This window comes from Cygnus olor, chromosome 2 (genome assembly GCF_009769625.2).
Source record: "Cygnus olor isolate bCygOlo1 chromosome 2, bCygOlo1.pri.v2, whole genome shotgun sequence".
In the NCBI taxonomy this organism is placed as follows: Eukaryota; Metazoa; Chordata; class Aves; order Anseriformes; family Anatidae; genus Cygnus; species Cygnus olor.
The window spans coordinates 141,237,394-141,254,252 of record NC_049170.1 but is presented as its reverse complement, the minus strand read 5'-3'; the positions used below and the strand labels follow the sequence as shown (position 1 = coordinate 141,254,252).

General features: G+C 40.0%; 1 protein-coding gene across 5 annotated transcripts in view; it reads right to left on the bottom strand.

Moving 5' to 3' along the window:
• OXR1 (oxidation resistance 1) overlaps positions 1–16,859 on the bottom strand; it is a 270,297-nt gene that overhangs the window by 219,332 nt on the left and 34,106 nt on the right. For all 5 annotated transcript variants that reach the window (XM_040546719.1, XM_040546713.1, XM_040546714.1 and 2 more), the window contains exon 2: positions 14,343–14,423. Coding sequence is in view for 2 of the 5 variants with exons in the window: in XM_040546714.1 (XP_040402648.1) it covers positions 14,343–14,359 (17 nt within the window). In the remaining 3 variants the exon portion in view is untranslated. The remainder of the gene's footprint in view (positions 1–14,342; positions 14,424–16,859) is intronic.

Below are 16,859 nucleotides of genomic sequence, written 5' to 3'. Positions count from 1 at the left end.
ATGAAACAGCAGCGACATGACAGGATGCAGAGAACTATGGGTTAAAAAGTCTGCAGCCATGAGCTTCACACAGCTTTTAGTTAACAGCATTTCCCTCCTGCTAGTACATCGTACTGGGTGAATTAGGTAAACAGATGAGATTTCATTTGGATTTTCAATGTAATTAAAAAATAAAATACAATATTCTGCCAAGTCAACTCTTCTATGTTCACAGACTATAATAACAGCCAAAACAAAAGAGGAAGAGCAAGGGTTAAATCCACGTCCATTATGAACAACAAAGACCATAGGATTTCATCAAGAGATCCCTGTAGAAAGCTTAATTCCTTGTTATCTAGAAGATCATTTATTCTGAATTAATGGCCTTTACTGAACAAACAATCTGCCAAATCCTTTGGTAATATCTTATGACAGCTACAGTCAGTGCTAAGAATATGCACAGAATTTTGGTAAAACTCATTAACTGATAATAACAATTTCTGTTAAGCCAGTTTCTTCCTATAAAATGGCTTTCAGAAACTTTCACAAGATTTACCTTAGAGAATCTACAGACGTATGTGAGAAAAAGAAGCCTAAAACCAATATATATATATTAATATTCAGGTATCATTAACTATGCCAGCTCTTTCATAATCAAATGTCAACATCTGCATTCTTTTATATGAAACATGTTTAGTAGGGCTAAGTTCAAATTCTTCACATGAAAATGTTCAGCTCGCTAGTTAATTTTAAAAAAATCATATTAGCTAGACTTAAGTAACTTCCATTATTAAAGGAAGCACATGATTGATTTTTCTGAGATTAAAAGTGTGTATGCCTTAGTCATTGCCAGTCACAAGGGCTAAGACCAAACTCTTAACGTTCACATATGCTGTGAATATGTGAGAAAATGTCACAGGACAAGAACTATGGAACCACAGGCAGCTCAGGAGTCTTTTATCTATCTGAAGTAATACATGAGGGAGTGCTTCTGGTAAATAAGACACAGAGAATGACAAATCTTTTTATTTCCTAAAGGAAGAGACTACTCACTTTTTCAAACAAACACCCGTTCAGGATGCCGACACAAACAGTAAGTAAAAGCCACAGAAAGATGTGCTTTACCACAGGAGCAGTCTTCTTTCTGTAAACTTCTATTAAATACAAACTCTCATTTAACAAATCAATGCAGAAAAATAAACCTATGCAGAAGCTGCTGCCAGAACTGTATTGCTGAGAAGAACCCTTATCAGGCAATCCAAAGGGTAAAGCACGAGGCAATCACTACGACCCATGTAATGCCCCCCTAAAGGGAATTTAGGAAAACAGGTAATTTTACGGACAAGCCAACCTTCTACCATTACCACCACTGCACTTTCATATATGAGAGGATACTGCCACAGTATTTTCTCCTTTCTACAAAAACTTCTCCAACAAATTAATGGCTATTACAAATCTTTTCTCATCCTGGCTTTATGAATTTTACCTATGGACTAGAGCAGAAAACAGCAAGGCAGAGATCATCTCATTATATGCTCATCATAAAGCGTAATAAGTACCCAAATTTCATTAGCATTTATCACTCAGCACAAGTGACTGAACAACTGAAACGGGTGGTAACTGGATGTCCAGGATTTCTATCCTGACACCAAATCCACACGCCACTTTGAAAAGAATTAGTTAAAGTTCAGATAACTATAGTGTAAGTAGGTGGACACTGAGGGAGTTTTGAGATATCTCATTAATTCTACTGCTCATTAGTGGACAGGACAGTGTATTTCCAACACCTTATGGTCTTCAAAGATTTTTTTAATATCGTAAGTAAAATGGATAAGCAGGATACCAAGGCTCACCTGTTCCCTTTGTCATCGCAACAAGCCTACACTGCAGTTCAAAGCATGTTTGAATTTGCGCTTCTCTTACTGAGAAACAATCCATCACTAGCAGCTAATGATCTTTTTTTGCCCTAATAAATCCACCTTGAAAGGAGTCTACTTGGGGCTCCCTGCTGTTCACAGTTATTAAAACATGAAAGCTGGACTAACTCTGCAGAGGACATTGATGATTAACTCTGAAGTCAGTTAAATGCCAGCTTTATGAACCAGGAATCAATTCAGACAACACAAAACTGTGTTTATGTTAAAGATGATGCATGCAGAAGCCCTTTACTCAGTGCAGGGGCTCTGGGTCTCCACTGGCATAAGCCACACTGCAGAGGGCCAAGGCCCAAAGGGCAGCTCTGGCAGAAGGAAACACGGGTGCCAGGAATGTGAAAAATAACACACAGCTGTTTCTGATGGCACAAATATGCTTCTGATAGCCCAGACAAAAATCCAGCTGCTGCAAGACAAGCTTGTATGTGGATCTCCTACAGGCAGATATCATCACAGTATGGGGCATCTTGTTATTCTTTTTGTTGCTGCTGCTTTGCATAACACATGTGAACGACTGGAAAAAAACAAACAGCATTTATTTGTAGGTATGTCTGTCATGAAGCTACAGTTTTGCTCCACTTGCAAAAGTCACATTCTCCTTTGAAAGGCAGCATCCAGGTACTGCAGTGCCTCCTCACAGGGGAGGGCCCACAAGCTTTATGCCATTCAGTCTCTACAAGAACACAACCAAGTGCTTTCCTACCTTTCTTTCTCATTACCTGAAAGGAGGAGCAGAGCTGTATCGCAGCCTTGTGGCAATAAGCACTGGGCAAAGCACAGGATACCCAAGCAACAGTAGTGTCAAGATTCTTTACTCGCTATCCGGTTGTGGGGGTTATTGAATAACAATAATTAAAAATACATCTGCATTGTTATGTGTAACTTTGCTAACTTCCCATTTTATATAGAAGCACTTAATTTTGAGGACAGAATCTTATAAACACTATTTGGTATATAATAAACAAAATATAAATGTCTATAAATCTGCCACTTTATCTGACCAGTGCCAGTTAAGGCAAAATAAAAATTACTATCTCTGCATAAAGTTATGTAAGTAGGCAAGTGGGTTCAAAAAGAAAACACAGACCTCAGAAAGTTATATTCACCTGTCAAAGCAAGTAAACGACCAGATGAAAGGCAGGCTATGTCTGATTATGTTTAAAGCCTTATTTTTTTCCTAAAAAGCACAGATTTAGAAATGCTGAAGTCTGCATATCTAAAATACACAATAAGAAAGGTGAGCCATTGAGTCATCACCCATTAGTTTAAAAGAGCAAACTGTTTATTTATAAAGAAACTGAGGACTCACAGTTGAAGAAGGAACAGTCTTTGGTGTTTGGAGCTTTGGTTTCATTGTTTTGTCATTTTTCTTAATCTACTTTGCTTCATCTCCATTTCTAACTTCAGAAGTATCAAATCTCAAATCTTTCCTTTTTTTGGTTTCTCCTGGAGGAAGGAACTATTGTGGCCTTTAGAGTTTGTGGCAAACCCTGCACACACCCTAACAAGATGTGAATCTTTAATGCAATAATCCTGTCTGCTAAATGAGTGAAACTGAGTAAGTGTTATAACACAAACCGAAGCTGCCCAGCTGTCAAATGTCACAAATGCCAATTTCTTTAGCTCTTTGGAGAATGTCAGGTCCCCAACAACGGGACTAAACGTACTTACAATTAAGAGGAATGCTGTGCTAGGTTTTCACGAAGGAGTGGTAAGAACAGGGCCCCCATGAGCCTTGTTCCTTAGCTTCTCTGAGCCATCAGCAGCCTGGGAGCATCAGGCTGTGGATGCTGCCTTTAGCCAGATTTCCAGCATCCCAGCCCTGAGTTATAATGCACACAGGAGAAACTGATGCCTAAATTTCATGACTCCCCCCTGGGCTGCCCTATGTGCACTGCAGGCCTAGCTGCTCTGCTTTATCCTCCTCTCCTAAATAGCTTCCCCTGCATAATCAGGCTTATTCCTTATCTGCAGTCTAGCCCGGTATCCTCTTAACACACACAAGAACATCCATACTGGATCAGGCCGAGGGTCGGTCCAGCCCTGTATCCTCTTGGAGAGTGGCCAAGAACAACCCTGAGACAGAAATGAGTGATGACGGGCAGCAGGACAGAGCCGTCACAGCATGGAGCAGCAGCCTCCCGCCTGGAGGCCATCCTGCGCTACGTTCTCTAGGTGGTCCTGCTCGGCAGGGGGTTGGACTGGATGATCTTCAGAGGTCCTTCCAACCTCAGCCATTCTGTGACTCTGTGACTCCAGAGCCTGCCTACACACTGCCCCAGGAGCTGCAGGCAAACCTGGGCAATGAGGGAGGGAAGTCCAACAGGGGACTCGTTGTTCCTCATGCCTCTTCTCTCTAGGACTGCTGCTCTAACTCAATGTAAAGTTTCCTGAAAGGAAAATCTTCTTACACAAATTTTAAGACAACAGCAAAGGTCTTAAGACCACAGCTTTCATTACTTTTATTGGAATACTCCCAGATAATTTGGGTTTGGGATTCTGGAGCTTGCCCTCGAGTCCTTTCCTACATGTTGTCCATATTGATTCATTTCTTTGCCTTTCTTTGTCCTGAGCAGTGGAGGCATCTAGCATTGCTCCATAATACCCAGAGAGACAAGATCACTCTGTTTATAACCAGTTTCTGATAATAAATGCCAAACTATTTCTCATCTCTCAGATTAGAAAAAGTTAGGCAAAATGCAATTATTTGCAAAAAGGTAAATAACCTGATGGCATCTTCTGTTCTCGGAACTACTCTCACAAATAGCTTTTTTGCTCTTATGATGCATCTGTTGCATTTATTTCTCCCCTTCCCATGAGACTCCTCCATCTGCTGTAGACATTTCAAATGGCATCTGATAATTCATGCTAAGAAAACAGCCTTATCTATTCCAGCTTCAGATTCACTTTTTCATAAATATCACCAAGAATAAAGAAAGATACTAGAAAATCAAACCCATAATTCTGAGTTCAGAAAATAACAAACGAACAAAATGTGGCTTTGGGGATGCGCAAAGGCTTCATCTGAGTTCGCAGGAGGATACGCATTTAAAGGAAGATGAATAGAAGGAGCTGCCCAATCACTCGTCATACAATGGAACAAAAGAGTTCACCATGATAAGGCTTAAGTCACCGGTGTTGTTCTTTTATTGTGGTTATTTAATGCAAGGAATATCTGAGAGTTATATTAAAGATGGAGAATCAAATAAGCACAGAAGCAAAGACTGCGCGGACATCCCTAGCCCCTCATGTCCCCATCCATTTCCTCTGGAAGCAATGTTGAGTGAATAATAAAACAGGTTTTTTACATTGGTTAAAATGGATAAAAGGGCAGAATTAATGCTACGTTTTGAGTCCATAAAAATGTTACAGTGAATAAGGCAAATACCATAAAATATAACATGTCCTGTACATATCTGGTCATCTCAGAGGGTGCAGGGCTGGCTGTTTTCGCATTGCTATATTGCAGGCAGAACAATGAACCATATACCAAGCATTATCCAGAATTAATCATGCAGCATATCTATTGGTAAATGAATAATCTCTGCTCTTCAGCATTGTTCTTTTCATAAAGAGCTATCCTTCTGGACAGTCTGAAGAGAAATGAATGAATTTTCTTCCCTGTAACCAGGAAACCAGGAAACAGAGCTAAATTTTCCATCTAATAAATTTAATTTTAACAGCTGGAATTTTAAACTAGCTACCTAGTTATAGAAGATTTGCTATAAAAATTTATATATGTATTAACATTGAATTTTTGGATATTTTAAATTTGGAAATCGTTACAGAAATTACAAATAAAAAATAATTACCTTCGGTAAGCCAGCTTCCAGTGTTCTTCTGATAATTGCAATTAGGGATCTAATGAAATCCACCATATCAGATTAGTTTCAGAACCCCTACCTCTGACCTGTACTACCATGACACCTTCCAACAATTATGGAGCGAATGGATTAGATCGACAGACTAATTTTATAGTCTTCCCTTCAGACTGATTTTCGTATACTTTCTGTACTTTCTGGCAAAATTTAAGAAAATATTTTCCGATTAATTGAAAGTCATTTAGTGCTCTCACCATATTACTCCTCAATGAGTCTGGAGCAGATACACTTTCTTTTTCCCAAGTGCCTTTGATTTCTACTCTGCATGCAGAGACATGCACTTAATTAAAACTTTCCATCGAAGTGGTATTAGCTAGACACACGAGGATACCAAGTCGCTTTTAGGCTTTCTGCCAGAAAGCCAGCAGTGCTGATGCTTTCCTTCATTTACTTTATAGTGTCAGCAAAATAGGCAATTTATGACCACATAAATACGGAGCCAACAACCTATGAGCACTATCTGCAGCAACACAGAGCAGACACAGCCACTTAGCTGGTCCTGTTCCCTCGGACTGGTCCGTGTTGCTGAACGTAGGATGAGAGAATGCTTTACCAAGTGGCTTCTAGAACACCATAATAAAATAAATCACTAATACGAGCATTTAAAAAGGTGTCAGGGAGCAGCATGAACAAATCCCATTAGCAGACAAAAGGATTTGTGCGGATATCCACTATTCACCACTTTGAAAATTTAACCCCAGGGCTTTATACGTACAAGCAGGATGTAGACATATCACATTATGAAATGAGGTTTGGTTTTTATCAGGACGTCTGGATTTTTGTTAGCAAATAAAGATACAGGGAAAAAAGCAAAAGCTTCTGATACAGTGTTACGATTATAGGCAGGAAAAAGGCATCCGAAGAAAGGGAAACATCTAAGAAATTGTGTAATTGCCAGGACCATTTGAAAAAGTCTGTAAGACAACATTATGTTGTACCAGTTTTGCTTTGGAAAACTAATGGAAGGCTTCACATAGGTATCTGGCAAACAACACCTGAGAGAAGAAGCACTCTTAACTAGCAGTGTAGCTACTCCTACATGTGAAAAATACCACAGAGTCTAGATGATGCCCCTTATCTCTCTTAGGTGCTGATGATCATATATGTAGCTTTCACATTTAAGTTGAAATTAAACACGAGTGGCTTTAAACTGAGACTAGGTTTCATGCACAGCAGCACTGATAATCTTCTAACCTACAGATTTCATTTCCTGAAAATGAGAGAAATCCTACAGTTATTTTTACAGCCAGAATCTAAGAGGAGCAATTCTACTAAGACTGGAAAGACAGCAAGAGCTGGAAATATTTGAAGGGCAAAGAGGCCCAAGTTCACTGTAAAATCTGAGCATGAGAAAAAATTTATGTGAGAAATATCTTCTTGCTTTCCTGTGCAAGGAAAGGACTGAATGGGGGCATAAGCACCTCTTTCCTTGTGGTTATTTAATTCAAAGAGTATCTTAGAGTTATACATACATACACTTTGTACAGCATTTTTTAGAAAATTCAAGTGAAATCCTTACTTTTACAAGAGCAACAGAATTCCACTGACTTTATAAATGCCAAGGTTTGGCTCTTCAGCAGAGGTACAATAAACTGAGGTATAATGGGTATAACGGTACATCCCTGTACACTGAAGTGCCCAGCCACATATACTACATGTCTTAAAGGTCTTGCTCAGAACCTCTTTGCCTCCTAAATCTCTAAAAGCGTAAGAGAACTAAAATCACAAGAAAGGTGTCTGCAGTTTTGCTCACAAATTAATTGCAGGAGAATTGCATTAATTCACTTCACTGGAGAAGTGAATAAGCACGCTGGCATTCCAATAAAAAAAGGGCAAAAAAATCAGTTACTGAGATGTTAGGTTCACTTGTAATTTCAAGTGTCAGCCACTTTTGAAGAATAAACTCATAATATTAACATTATAACTGAAGTGCAAGTGTAATCCTGTAATTATAGAATATGCAGGCAGTAATCAGACACTCTCACAAAAACTCCAAGATATATCAAAGAAATTCAACAGGAGAATTAAATAATTCTAAGTATTACAGCTACTGCATAAAGTCAATGTAGAAATGAAGATGATTTACTGTGGCAAAAAGATACACGTGAAGTCAGTTGGCTAACACACGTCTTTGAAAGGCTCCAGACAAGGCAAGGCAAAGTCTTATGATAACAGACTTCTGCAAAAATATAACTGAGGAAAAAGTTAACTATTTAAGATTAAACAGACTTAATCTTCTTTTGTATTTTCATTGGTAAAACAGATTATATCCAAATATTCGTAAACATTTTATAATTAGGGTTGCAGCTTTTTAATATTAAAAGATGCTCAAAATAGCTTTTTTTTTTTTTTGGTGATTTGTGCATATAGGAAATGAAAGTTTTTGTTGGAGTTTAAGGTCCATGAACACTGACTGAACTTTTTACATTGTACTGGGTTTGGCTGGGATATAATTTATTTTCTTCACAGCAGTCTGTATGGTGCTGTCTTTTGGATTAGTGATTAAAACACTGTTGATAATACACCAGTGTTTTGGTTTTTGCTGAACAGTGCTTGCACAGCATCAAGGCTTTCTCTTTTTCTCACTCCACCCTTCCCGCCCCAGCAAATAGCTTGGGGGTGAGCAAGGAACTGGGAGGACACAGCCAGGACAGCTGACCCAAACTGACCAAAGAGATACTCCAAACCCAAGTAATGCTGTGCTCAGCAATAGAAGTCAACGGAAAGGAGAAGGAAGTGGGGACACTCATGGTTATGGAATTTGTCTTCCAAAGTAATATGCTGAGGACATGCTTTCCAGAAAGTGGTAAACATCTGCCTGCCAGTGGGAAGAAATGAATGAATTTCTTGTGCATACTTTTGCTTCACTTGTTAAGCTGTCTTTATCTCAGTCCTCGAGTTTTCTCATCTTTCTTCTCATCTTCCCCCCATACAATGGGAAAGTGGAATGAACAAGTATCTGTGCAGGTGGTTGGCTGACTTCAGCCTACCACATACATGTATAAACTCTTCTGACATATTTTTGTGGATCCATTGTAAATCAAATTTTTGTCATTTGAATACTTCATTACCTAAACATTGGTACTTTGGGTTTTAGTTTCATGATTATCATAGAAAACAAGTAAGATCGAAACTCAGTTCAGAGAAGTGAGACTAAAGGAAAGCTAACGAAGTACACATTTTCAAGAACTGCATGTTTAAAGCAGTTACCATGTTACAGAGACCCAAGTCCTGTATGGATTCACATGGAGGACATTAAGAATTCTGGTGAAATTAGTCCAAGTGTGTGAACTGAGTGCAAGAGGCAGAAGAAGCACAGCAGATGCTCAGACAAGGTAGAGACGGAAAACAGGAAACTGAGCAGAAAGCGATTAGAGAAAGTAGCGTGTGTCGAATAATAAATCCAATGGAAAGAAGAAAACTAAGCAGATGAAAGACTTGAAAGAGGAAACACTGCTTATGGTTAAGTTCTGGAGCTACAAACATACAAAGTTGTCAAGAAATACAATTTGGCCACTTACATCCTGGATCAGTTGGCACTGGGTCAGTGTGAACACTGCAGGTGAAGAAAAATCTTCCAGACACTATCTGATGTAAGCAAGCAACCATTCATAATGGGATAAACCCGCTCTGTTTGATTTCTGCTCCTTCTTGTTTATCCCCAACCAGAACAAATGCTGCTGAGAGAAGCTGTGTGCTAACGGAAGAGAGAGAAGCACTCCATGCTGGAAGGATGAATTCTGCAGCGGAGTAGCCATATATATATATGCACTGAAGGCTTGAGTTACTGAAGTGTTATGTGATATGGTAAGCATAATAAACATTAATAAATGTTAAGCATAACACAGGCTAGATATGATGGCTAGATGTGCAAAAGAGATAAAACTTGAGAACAAAGAAACAGTAAATATAGGGTGTCTCACATTCTGTTGCCCTATATATATCTGTATACTAGACTGTATTTGCTCTGGTTAAATTAGAAACCAAGTCCCTCAGCTGCCTTATCATTTTCTATTATTCAGCCTCCAAGCCTCGAAGCAATAAAACAGTGCAAAATATTGGAGGTTGATATTCGGGAAATGGGAGTAAACTTAAAGAGAGTCCATGTCAATAGATATTTGCAATCCACTTCTGTAACAAATTTTAGCAGTAACAAAGTTAATTCTCTAACAGAGCAGAAGAAGTAAAGCATGCTATAGCTTTATTCAAGTAACATCACTTCCAATTAAAAATAAAAAGGGCATAGTGAGTACCATGTGAATTTAGGCCAAACCAGATAATTACTTCTGTACACTTAAAAATCCCAAAGAAATGTACTGTCTGACACCTGCTCTTTGGCACAAGCCCTGTCCAGAAATGGCCAGAGTTAACTGGCCATCCACTGCCATGTTTTAGAACCTGCCAAAGGTATCAGAACAAACACAGGAATGATCTAAGACTACTGCCAATCGAAAAACATGGACAGAAATTTAGAAACCATATGTAAACATAGCCTTTTGGTAGGGCATCAGAATAAGGTTTCCAAACTGAAGAATGTGTATAACCATAGGTTACAGTACCCCTGAAAATCATGATGCCAGTTTTAGGTTGACAGTTAGCCAATGTCTACTGCAAATCCTGAGCGTGTGATAATTTGGAGCCTATCTCTTTGCAGAGCAAATTTCATTTCTGTCACACATAAGGTAGGTTCCTACAAAATAAAAATACCTTCCCTAGAGCCCTTTACATACTTTTCCCTTCCACAGGAAGACAGTGGTATTGGCAGTCGCTCTTGCAAGGCTGAAATGAGTACACAACATGAATAATATATTACATCAGAAACTCACTAGTATGCATATTGACCTCTGCTATTTCCATGCTGGTGACTATTGCAGATATAATTAATAAGAGAAAAATTACCACAATAGAGAAAAAGATGAGAGCAGAATATAAAACAACACAGGAAAATCACAACAGTTCAGCATTTAAAAGCATGGGATCAGATCTCAAATTAAACTGAAATCAAGAGGAATGCACCTCTCAGTTGGCACCATCAGTTCACATTGACAACACAGCTTCTTACGAAGCAGTTGAGAAATACCTTCCTCACACAAATTTTATCAAAGTTGTTCTGATAGGACAGTTACTTTTTTGAACTGACTGAATAGTGAAGTTGATAAAGGTCTACTAACTAAATATAAAGTTACATGTAAAATCATAAAAAGGTAAAAATAAAAGGGACCTGAGCCACTACAATACCCCTGACAACTTCAAACAACCTGGTAACAGGAGATAGTTCAGTCTTTGAGTCAGTGACGTGGTTTTGTTAAATGTTTAGTAAAGATTATAATTGGTGGTGTATTATGAGAACTAATTCAAAATTTATTTTAGAAGAAAATAAACCTTCAATCATTTTTTCCTAAGAAAATAGCTTAGTTCTTAATGATGTTTCCAAGTAAACACACTTTCTCTTTTGGAAGAGAATTAACATATCAAACCAAGATTTTCAAAAACTCTCAATAATTTTGGGCAGTGTGTTTGCATGAACTTTTAACAGTGATCAATGAAAACTCAAGATCTTATTCATAATTAACAGTCATCTATGAAAAATAAATTCAAAGTGCACTGCAATTCTGAGAACAAAATATCTGATAAGTACTCAATCACTGCCTAATAAAAATATGATACCAATCTCAGGAATATTTGACATAATTTCCCAGTTAGCACGTAGGAGCCTATTATTATGGAATCTGCTCTGCCTTTTTCACTCCTGGAAGCAGGAAACCCCTTATTTATCATAAGTGGTTCATAACAGTCTGAGTAAAGTGAGAAGTAGCAAAACATAGTACAGTAAATAGGCAGAGAACTTCTGTTTCCCAGGTCATAAAAACTCTTGTTTGCAGACATGAAATGGAATTTTGCATTTTTGTATTATTCTATAAGAGGAATTTTTATTTGCATAGTAATCAGGATTCAATCTGGGAGAAAAAAAAATAATCAAATTTCAAGGCTACCAATTAGACAGTTCTTCCTTCTGCCATTTCCTTATAATGCTGAGAGACAGAGACAACTAAGAAACAATCTTGAAAGAAAAAAAAAATATTTAGATTGGTTCTGAAGGAGTTCTTATATATCGGAACAGGTTGCCCAAGGAAGTGGTGGAGTCACCGTTCCTGGAGGTGTTTAAGGAAAGGGTAGATGTGGTACTTTGGGACATGGTTTAGTGGGCAATACTGGTGGTAGGGGGACAGTTGGACCACATATCTTAGAGGTATTTTCCAACCTTAACAATTCTATGATTCTATGATTATAGGTTAGTATTAAACAGTGGCAAAAATAACTAAGCCATCTCAACGATAATATAATTTATTTCACTTAGCAGTCTTCGGTTAACTTGAGAGTTAATACTCTGCAGTGTCAAACAATCAAAAGCAGAAATCTCCAAGTGGGAAGTTCACAATTCTGTTACTGTACCCTCAGCAAGTTACCGCAAACACAACATACTCCCAAAACAACATACTCTGTATTCACCCAAATAAGATCAAAGTTGCCTTTTCCTGAAGTTACCCTAAAAATATCTTTTATTTGCAGATCATATTCAAGGTAACAGAATCCAGAACCAGAAGTCAGTACCACTTCAGACAGAAGGGAAATAAGTCTTTACACTTTGAAACTTACTTCTCTTCTGGAAGACTAATGTGTACCTTGTCTCTAACAGCACTAGCTAAAGGTACGCGTGAACCTAGGAGCTGCGCAGCTGGAAGGAGCTCCCGGTGTTTGGAAGGAGACTGATGTGGTGATGAAAACAGGGTCTACTTGTGTATCTAGTTTGGCACAGGAATGCTGCACAGTGAACACCAAATTTGCTCACCCTATTTCCGTCACCATCTCCTAATTTTGTCCTTAGCCTGTGTTGCACTAAGTTTTGAGCAAGGTTTGGATCATATGTGGAGATCAGGCTTGACCTGATATAAGCTTTAAAGGTGAGGTACTGCAAACATACAGTCCTTTTAAGAAATACCAAGAAAGGATACTCTTGCTTCCCATATGTATTTTCCCCTGATTTCGAGTTCTGTTTTGCCCAATTTTCAGGGTCCTTTATAGAGATGTGCCCTAAGACTAAGGGGCAGGCTCTGAGCTCTGCTGTCTGGGAACAGCGACAGGACCCGAGGGAACGGCATGGAGCTGGGACAGGGGAGGGCCAGGCTGGGTGTTAGGGAAAGGTTCTGCACCCAGAGGGTGGTCGGGCACTGGGGCAGGCTCCCCAGGGCAGTGGTCACAGCACCGAACCTGCCAGAGTTCAAGAAACATTTGTACAACACACTCAGACATGTGGACTGATTTTTGGGTGGTCCTGTGTGGAGCCAGGAGTTGGACTCGATGATCCTTGTTGGTCCCTTCCAGCTTGGGATATTCTATGATTTTATGAAGTTAGCAGGTTGCATTTGCTGCCTTGTGAGCAGCAGTGCCCATGCTCGCAGGAGCGCAGGGGACCAGACGTCCCAGGCAGCCCTCTGCTAGGGCCCGGACTCAGGCAGGGCTGCAGCTCACTCTGAAGCTGGAGTGGGAGCTGAAGCCTCAGAAAACCAAGCTCCTCTTCGCCACCCCTAATTCCCACAGGCATGCAAGATGCTACTTCATACATGCTGCTTCTTAGCAGCAAGCCAGCCTCCCCTGTTTCCAACAGTTCAGAAAAGGTGAGCTATTTCTGTGGGTACAAGATGAAAAAGGTACTCTGCTGCTGCACAGGTTTCACTAGGCTTCCATGCTACAGGGGCACAAATGTTGAAGCCCTTCACCAGCAGAGATGCAAATAAGCTTGTACAAAAAAACTAAAAGCCTTCCAACAAGCATAAAAATCAAGGAGTTCACACAGAGGGTGGATGACCAACAGTATGTCTGTTCTGCGGAAAAATTGGACTCGCCTGTGGAAGACCCATAGGTGCAGAAAATGATAACTTAGAAAGGTGGCTCAGTGTGCCACCACAGCTTGGGCTGCAGGAACCATGCAGAAAGCAAGGCCATGCTGTCCGCTTATGGATACAGGAGCAGAACTACACCACCTGAGGCTTCAAAGAGTGCAGGAAGTAGACAGTGCAGATTCAAAACTGTTGATTTTTGAGACATTTGGGATATGACACGAAATCACGCTGAATAAGAGATGGAGGTTATCTTGTACTCGGTATGGACTCCTGAAAACGGCAGAAAATAATGTATCTGAAACCAGTACTTTGTGATCCCAGTATTATTTCTCTACCCAGAAAACAGCAGGGATGCCCTCCAGCACTAGCACAATGTCTTCTTTGGCAGTCTTTTGCAGTGACCCATAATGGCACGGGGGTGCTGCTTGCCTGTGTGCTATGTGGCCTTTATGTCACATACTTGCCAATTAAAGCAGACCAGATTTGTACAGCAAAGAAAAACCTACCGATGTAATAGAAAAAAATATATATCCAGCTCACGTATTTTGTATAACAATACATTTAGAACACGTAAATTTTAAGGTTAGAGTCCCATCAGCTATACTATTGTCTTGGAGATGAAAAGCATAATGAAGGTAAGAACTGACCTCCTGGTGCCAAACATGATGGGGGGGAAGCGTGATTCAAATTTATGAATTCACTTCTCTGCACAGGCTGTTTCTGTTGACCTGGATGGGAAGAAAGAGATTTTTAGACCAAGCAATTCAGGACCTTGATTTTAAAATCCTGAACATTAGTAAATACCTTCCAGTGCAGCTTCATAGAATAGCTGGCAATTTTACAGAAACATAAAAATAGATTAGTAAAACAAACACAAAACAATGTAAATATTAATAACAAAACAAAAAGATAAAGGTTAAGAAACCCAGGAACAACTCCTACTGGTATGGCTTAAACCTGGCTGTTAGGGCAGTTACTGAACAAATGACTTAGGTATAGTGCTATTTCATAGAGCAACATCTAAAAGCCGATGTCTCTGAAAGGGGAATTCATCTGCCTGAGTGAAATTCAGGTGCCTTAAATCAGCTAAACAAGGCCATCATGAATTGCTGGTCTGAACATGGACATATAAATTTACATCTAAATTGCATTTTGGTACTTAGTTTGTTGAATGACTATCTTAGTAAATCAGTCACTTTTTTTTTTTTTTTTTCCAGAAAGAAACCATTAATATGAATAAGAAATTTCCTGGAGTGGGATGAGTATGAATTTCAAGAAATCCTATTATTTGAACAAAAAGAATTTCCAACTTTTATATATATATAAAAATTTTAAAACATTATAATATTATGGACTAAAAGAATAATTCAGGTTGGAAGGAACTGCCTATCCAACCCTCAGCTCAGATCAGGTCTAATCACATCAGGTTGCTCAGGGATATTTCCAGCTGAGTCCTGAATACCTCCATGACCTCTCTGGGAAACAAGTTCCAGTACTTTACCATTATCATTGTATAAACATTTTTGCCAATACCTAACGAGAATATTCCATATTACAACTTGTGTTCACTGCCTCTTATCCTGTCACTGTGAACCTTCAAGTCTGGCCCCATCTCCTCTGTATCCACCACCCAGGCATTTGGTCATAGCACTGCGGTCTCTTTGCCATCTCTTCGTAAGGCTCTCTCAGCCTCACCCTGTATGCCATGTGCTGCAGCCCCTGACCACCTTGTTTGGTCTCCATATGTTGACATCCTTCCTGTAGTGGGGAGCCCAGAACTGGACACAGTACTGGATAGTTAGTCTTGTAAATGCCAAATAGAGAGGAAGGATCATTTCCCTGACCTGCTGCCTGCACTCTTACTCGTGCTGCTGAGGGATGCAGGTCACTTTCTTTGCTGTAACGGCACGCTGCTGGCTCATGCTCAAATTGCTGTTCCCCGGGACTCACCAATCCCTTTCTGCAGCACTGCTTCCCAGACGGTCAGCTCCCAGCCCATCCTGTTACAAAGGGTTATTCCATCCCACAGGTAAGACCTTGCATTTGCTTTTGCTGAATTTTCGTGATGTTTCTGTCAGCCTATTTCTCCCAGGTCCCTAGGTAGCAGCACTGCCCTCCAGCCCACTGCTGCCTAGCTGCCCACTGCCCACAAACTTGCTGAGATTGCACTCTGTCCCCTCACTGATGTCATTAAGACACCAAGCAGTATCGGTATCAGTACTGAACCCCAAGGGGCCACACCAGTTACTAGCTGAGTGTGATGTTTGCTGTTTTCCCCCAGCTGCCATGACTTGTCCAAGATGAGAGAGCAGCCTCTCTCAGCACCCTCAAATGCATCCCATCTGGTCCCATGCACTTATGTACATTCAAGTGGGTTACATGATCCCTTGCTGTCTTCCTCTCCTGCAGATATTGCTTGCCTCCCACAGACTCTGCTAGAAGGCCAAGGGAGCTGGGAGGCCTGAAGACAATTCTCTGCACTGAAATCTGAGGCAAAAAAGGCATTGAATACTTCAGCTTTTTTTCCGTATGGCCACACTGAGCAATGGGCCAACGTTCTCCTTGCCTTCCCTTCTGCTGCTGATGTACTTACAGAAACCTTTCTTCTTGCCCTTAACCTCCTCTGCTAGTTTCAATTCCAGCTGAGCACTAGCTTTCCCGTGTTGCTACGTGTTCCCACATATCTCATATTCCTCCCAAGCAGCCTGCCCCCACTTTCACCATGTGACCTTCCTTTTTGTTCTTCTGTTTGAGCTCCTTCCCACAGATCACAATGCCTCCTCCTGACCTGCCCACTTTATCTCCAGCCCGTGTCCAATGCCCACCTTGAGGGCTATCCCACCATTTACCTGGAGTCCCAGTAGGGTCACAGCACATCATTTTGATGATACTAACACCTTTCTGCCCTACTCCCGAATATGTAATTCAAAGCACAGTTCCGTAACTTGCAAAATAAAAAGTTCTATCCTAGCTTAGCTGATTTTTTAAATATAAATGTGCAATCTAAATACAAATATTTTGGTAATCAGAACGAAGCTGTGATTATATGATCTTGACTGGCAGGAGGACTTTTGGCTACAAATTCTGTCCTAAGTTTATAAGATGCTCAAGCAGACTTTACAGCTCCATGTCACACCAGAAGAAACGACATCAGGTAAAATATT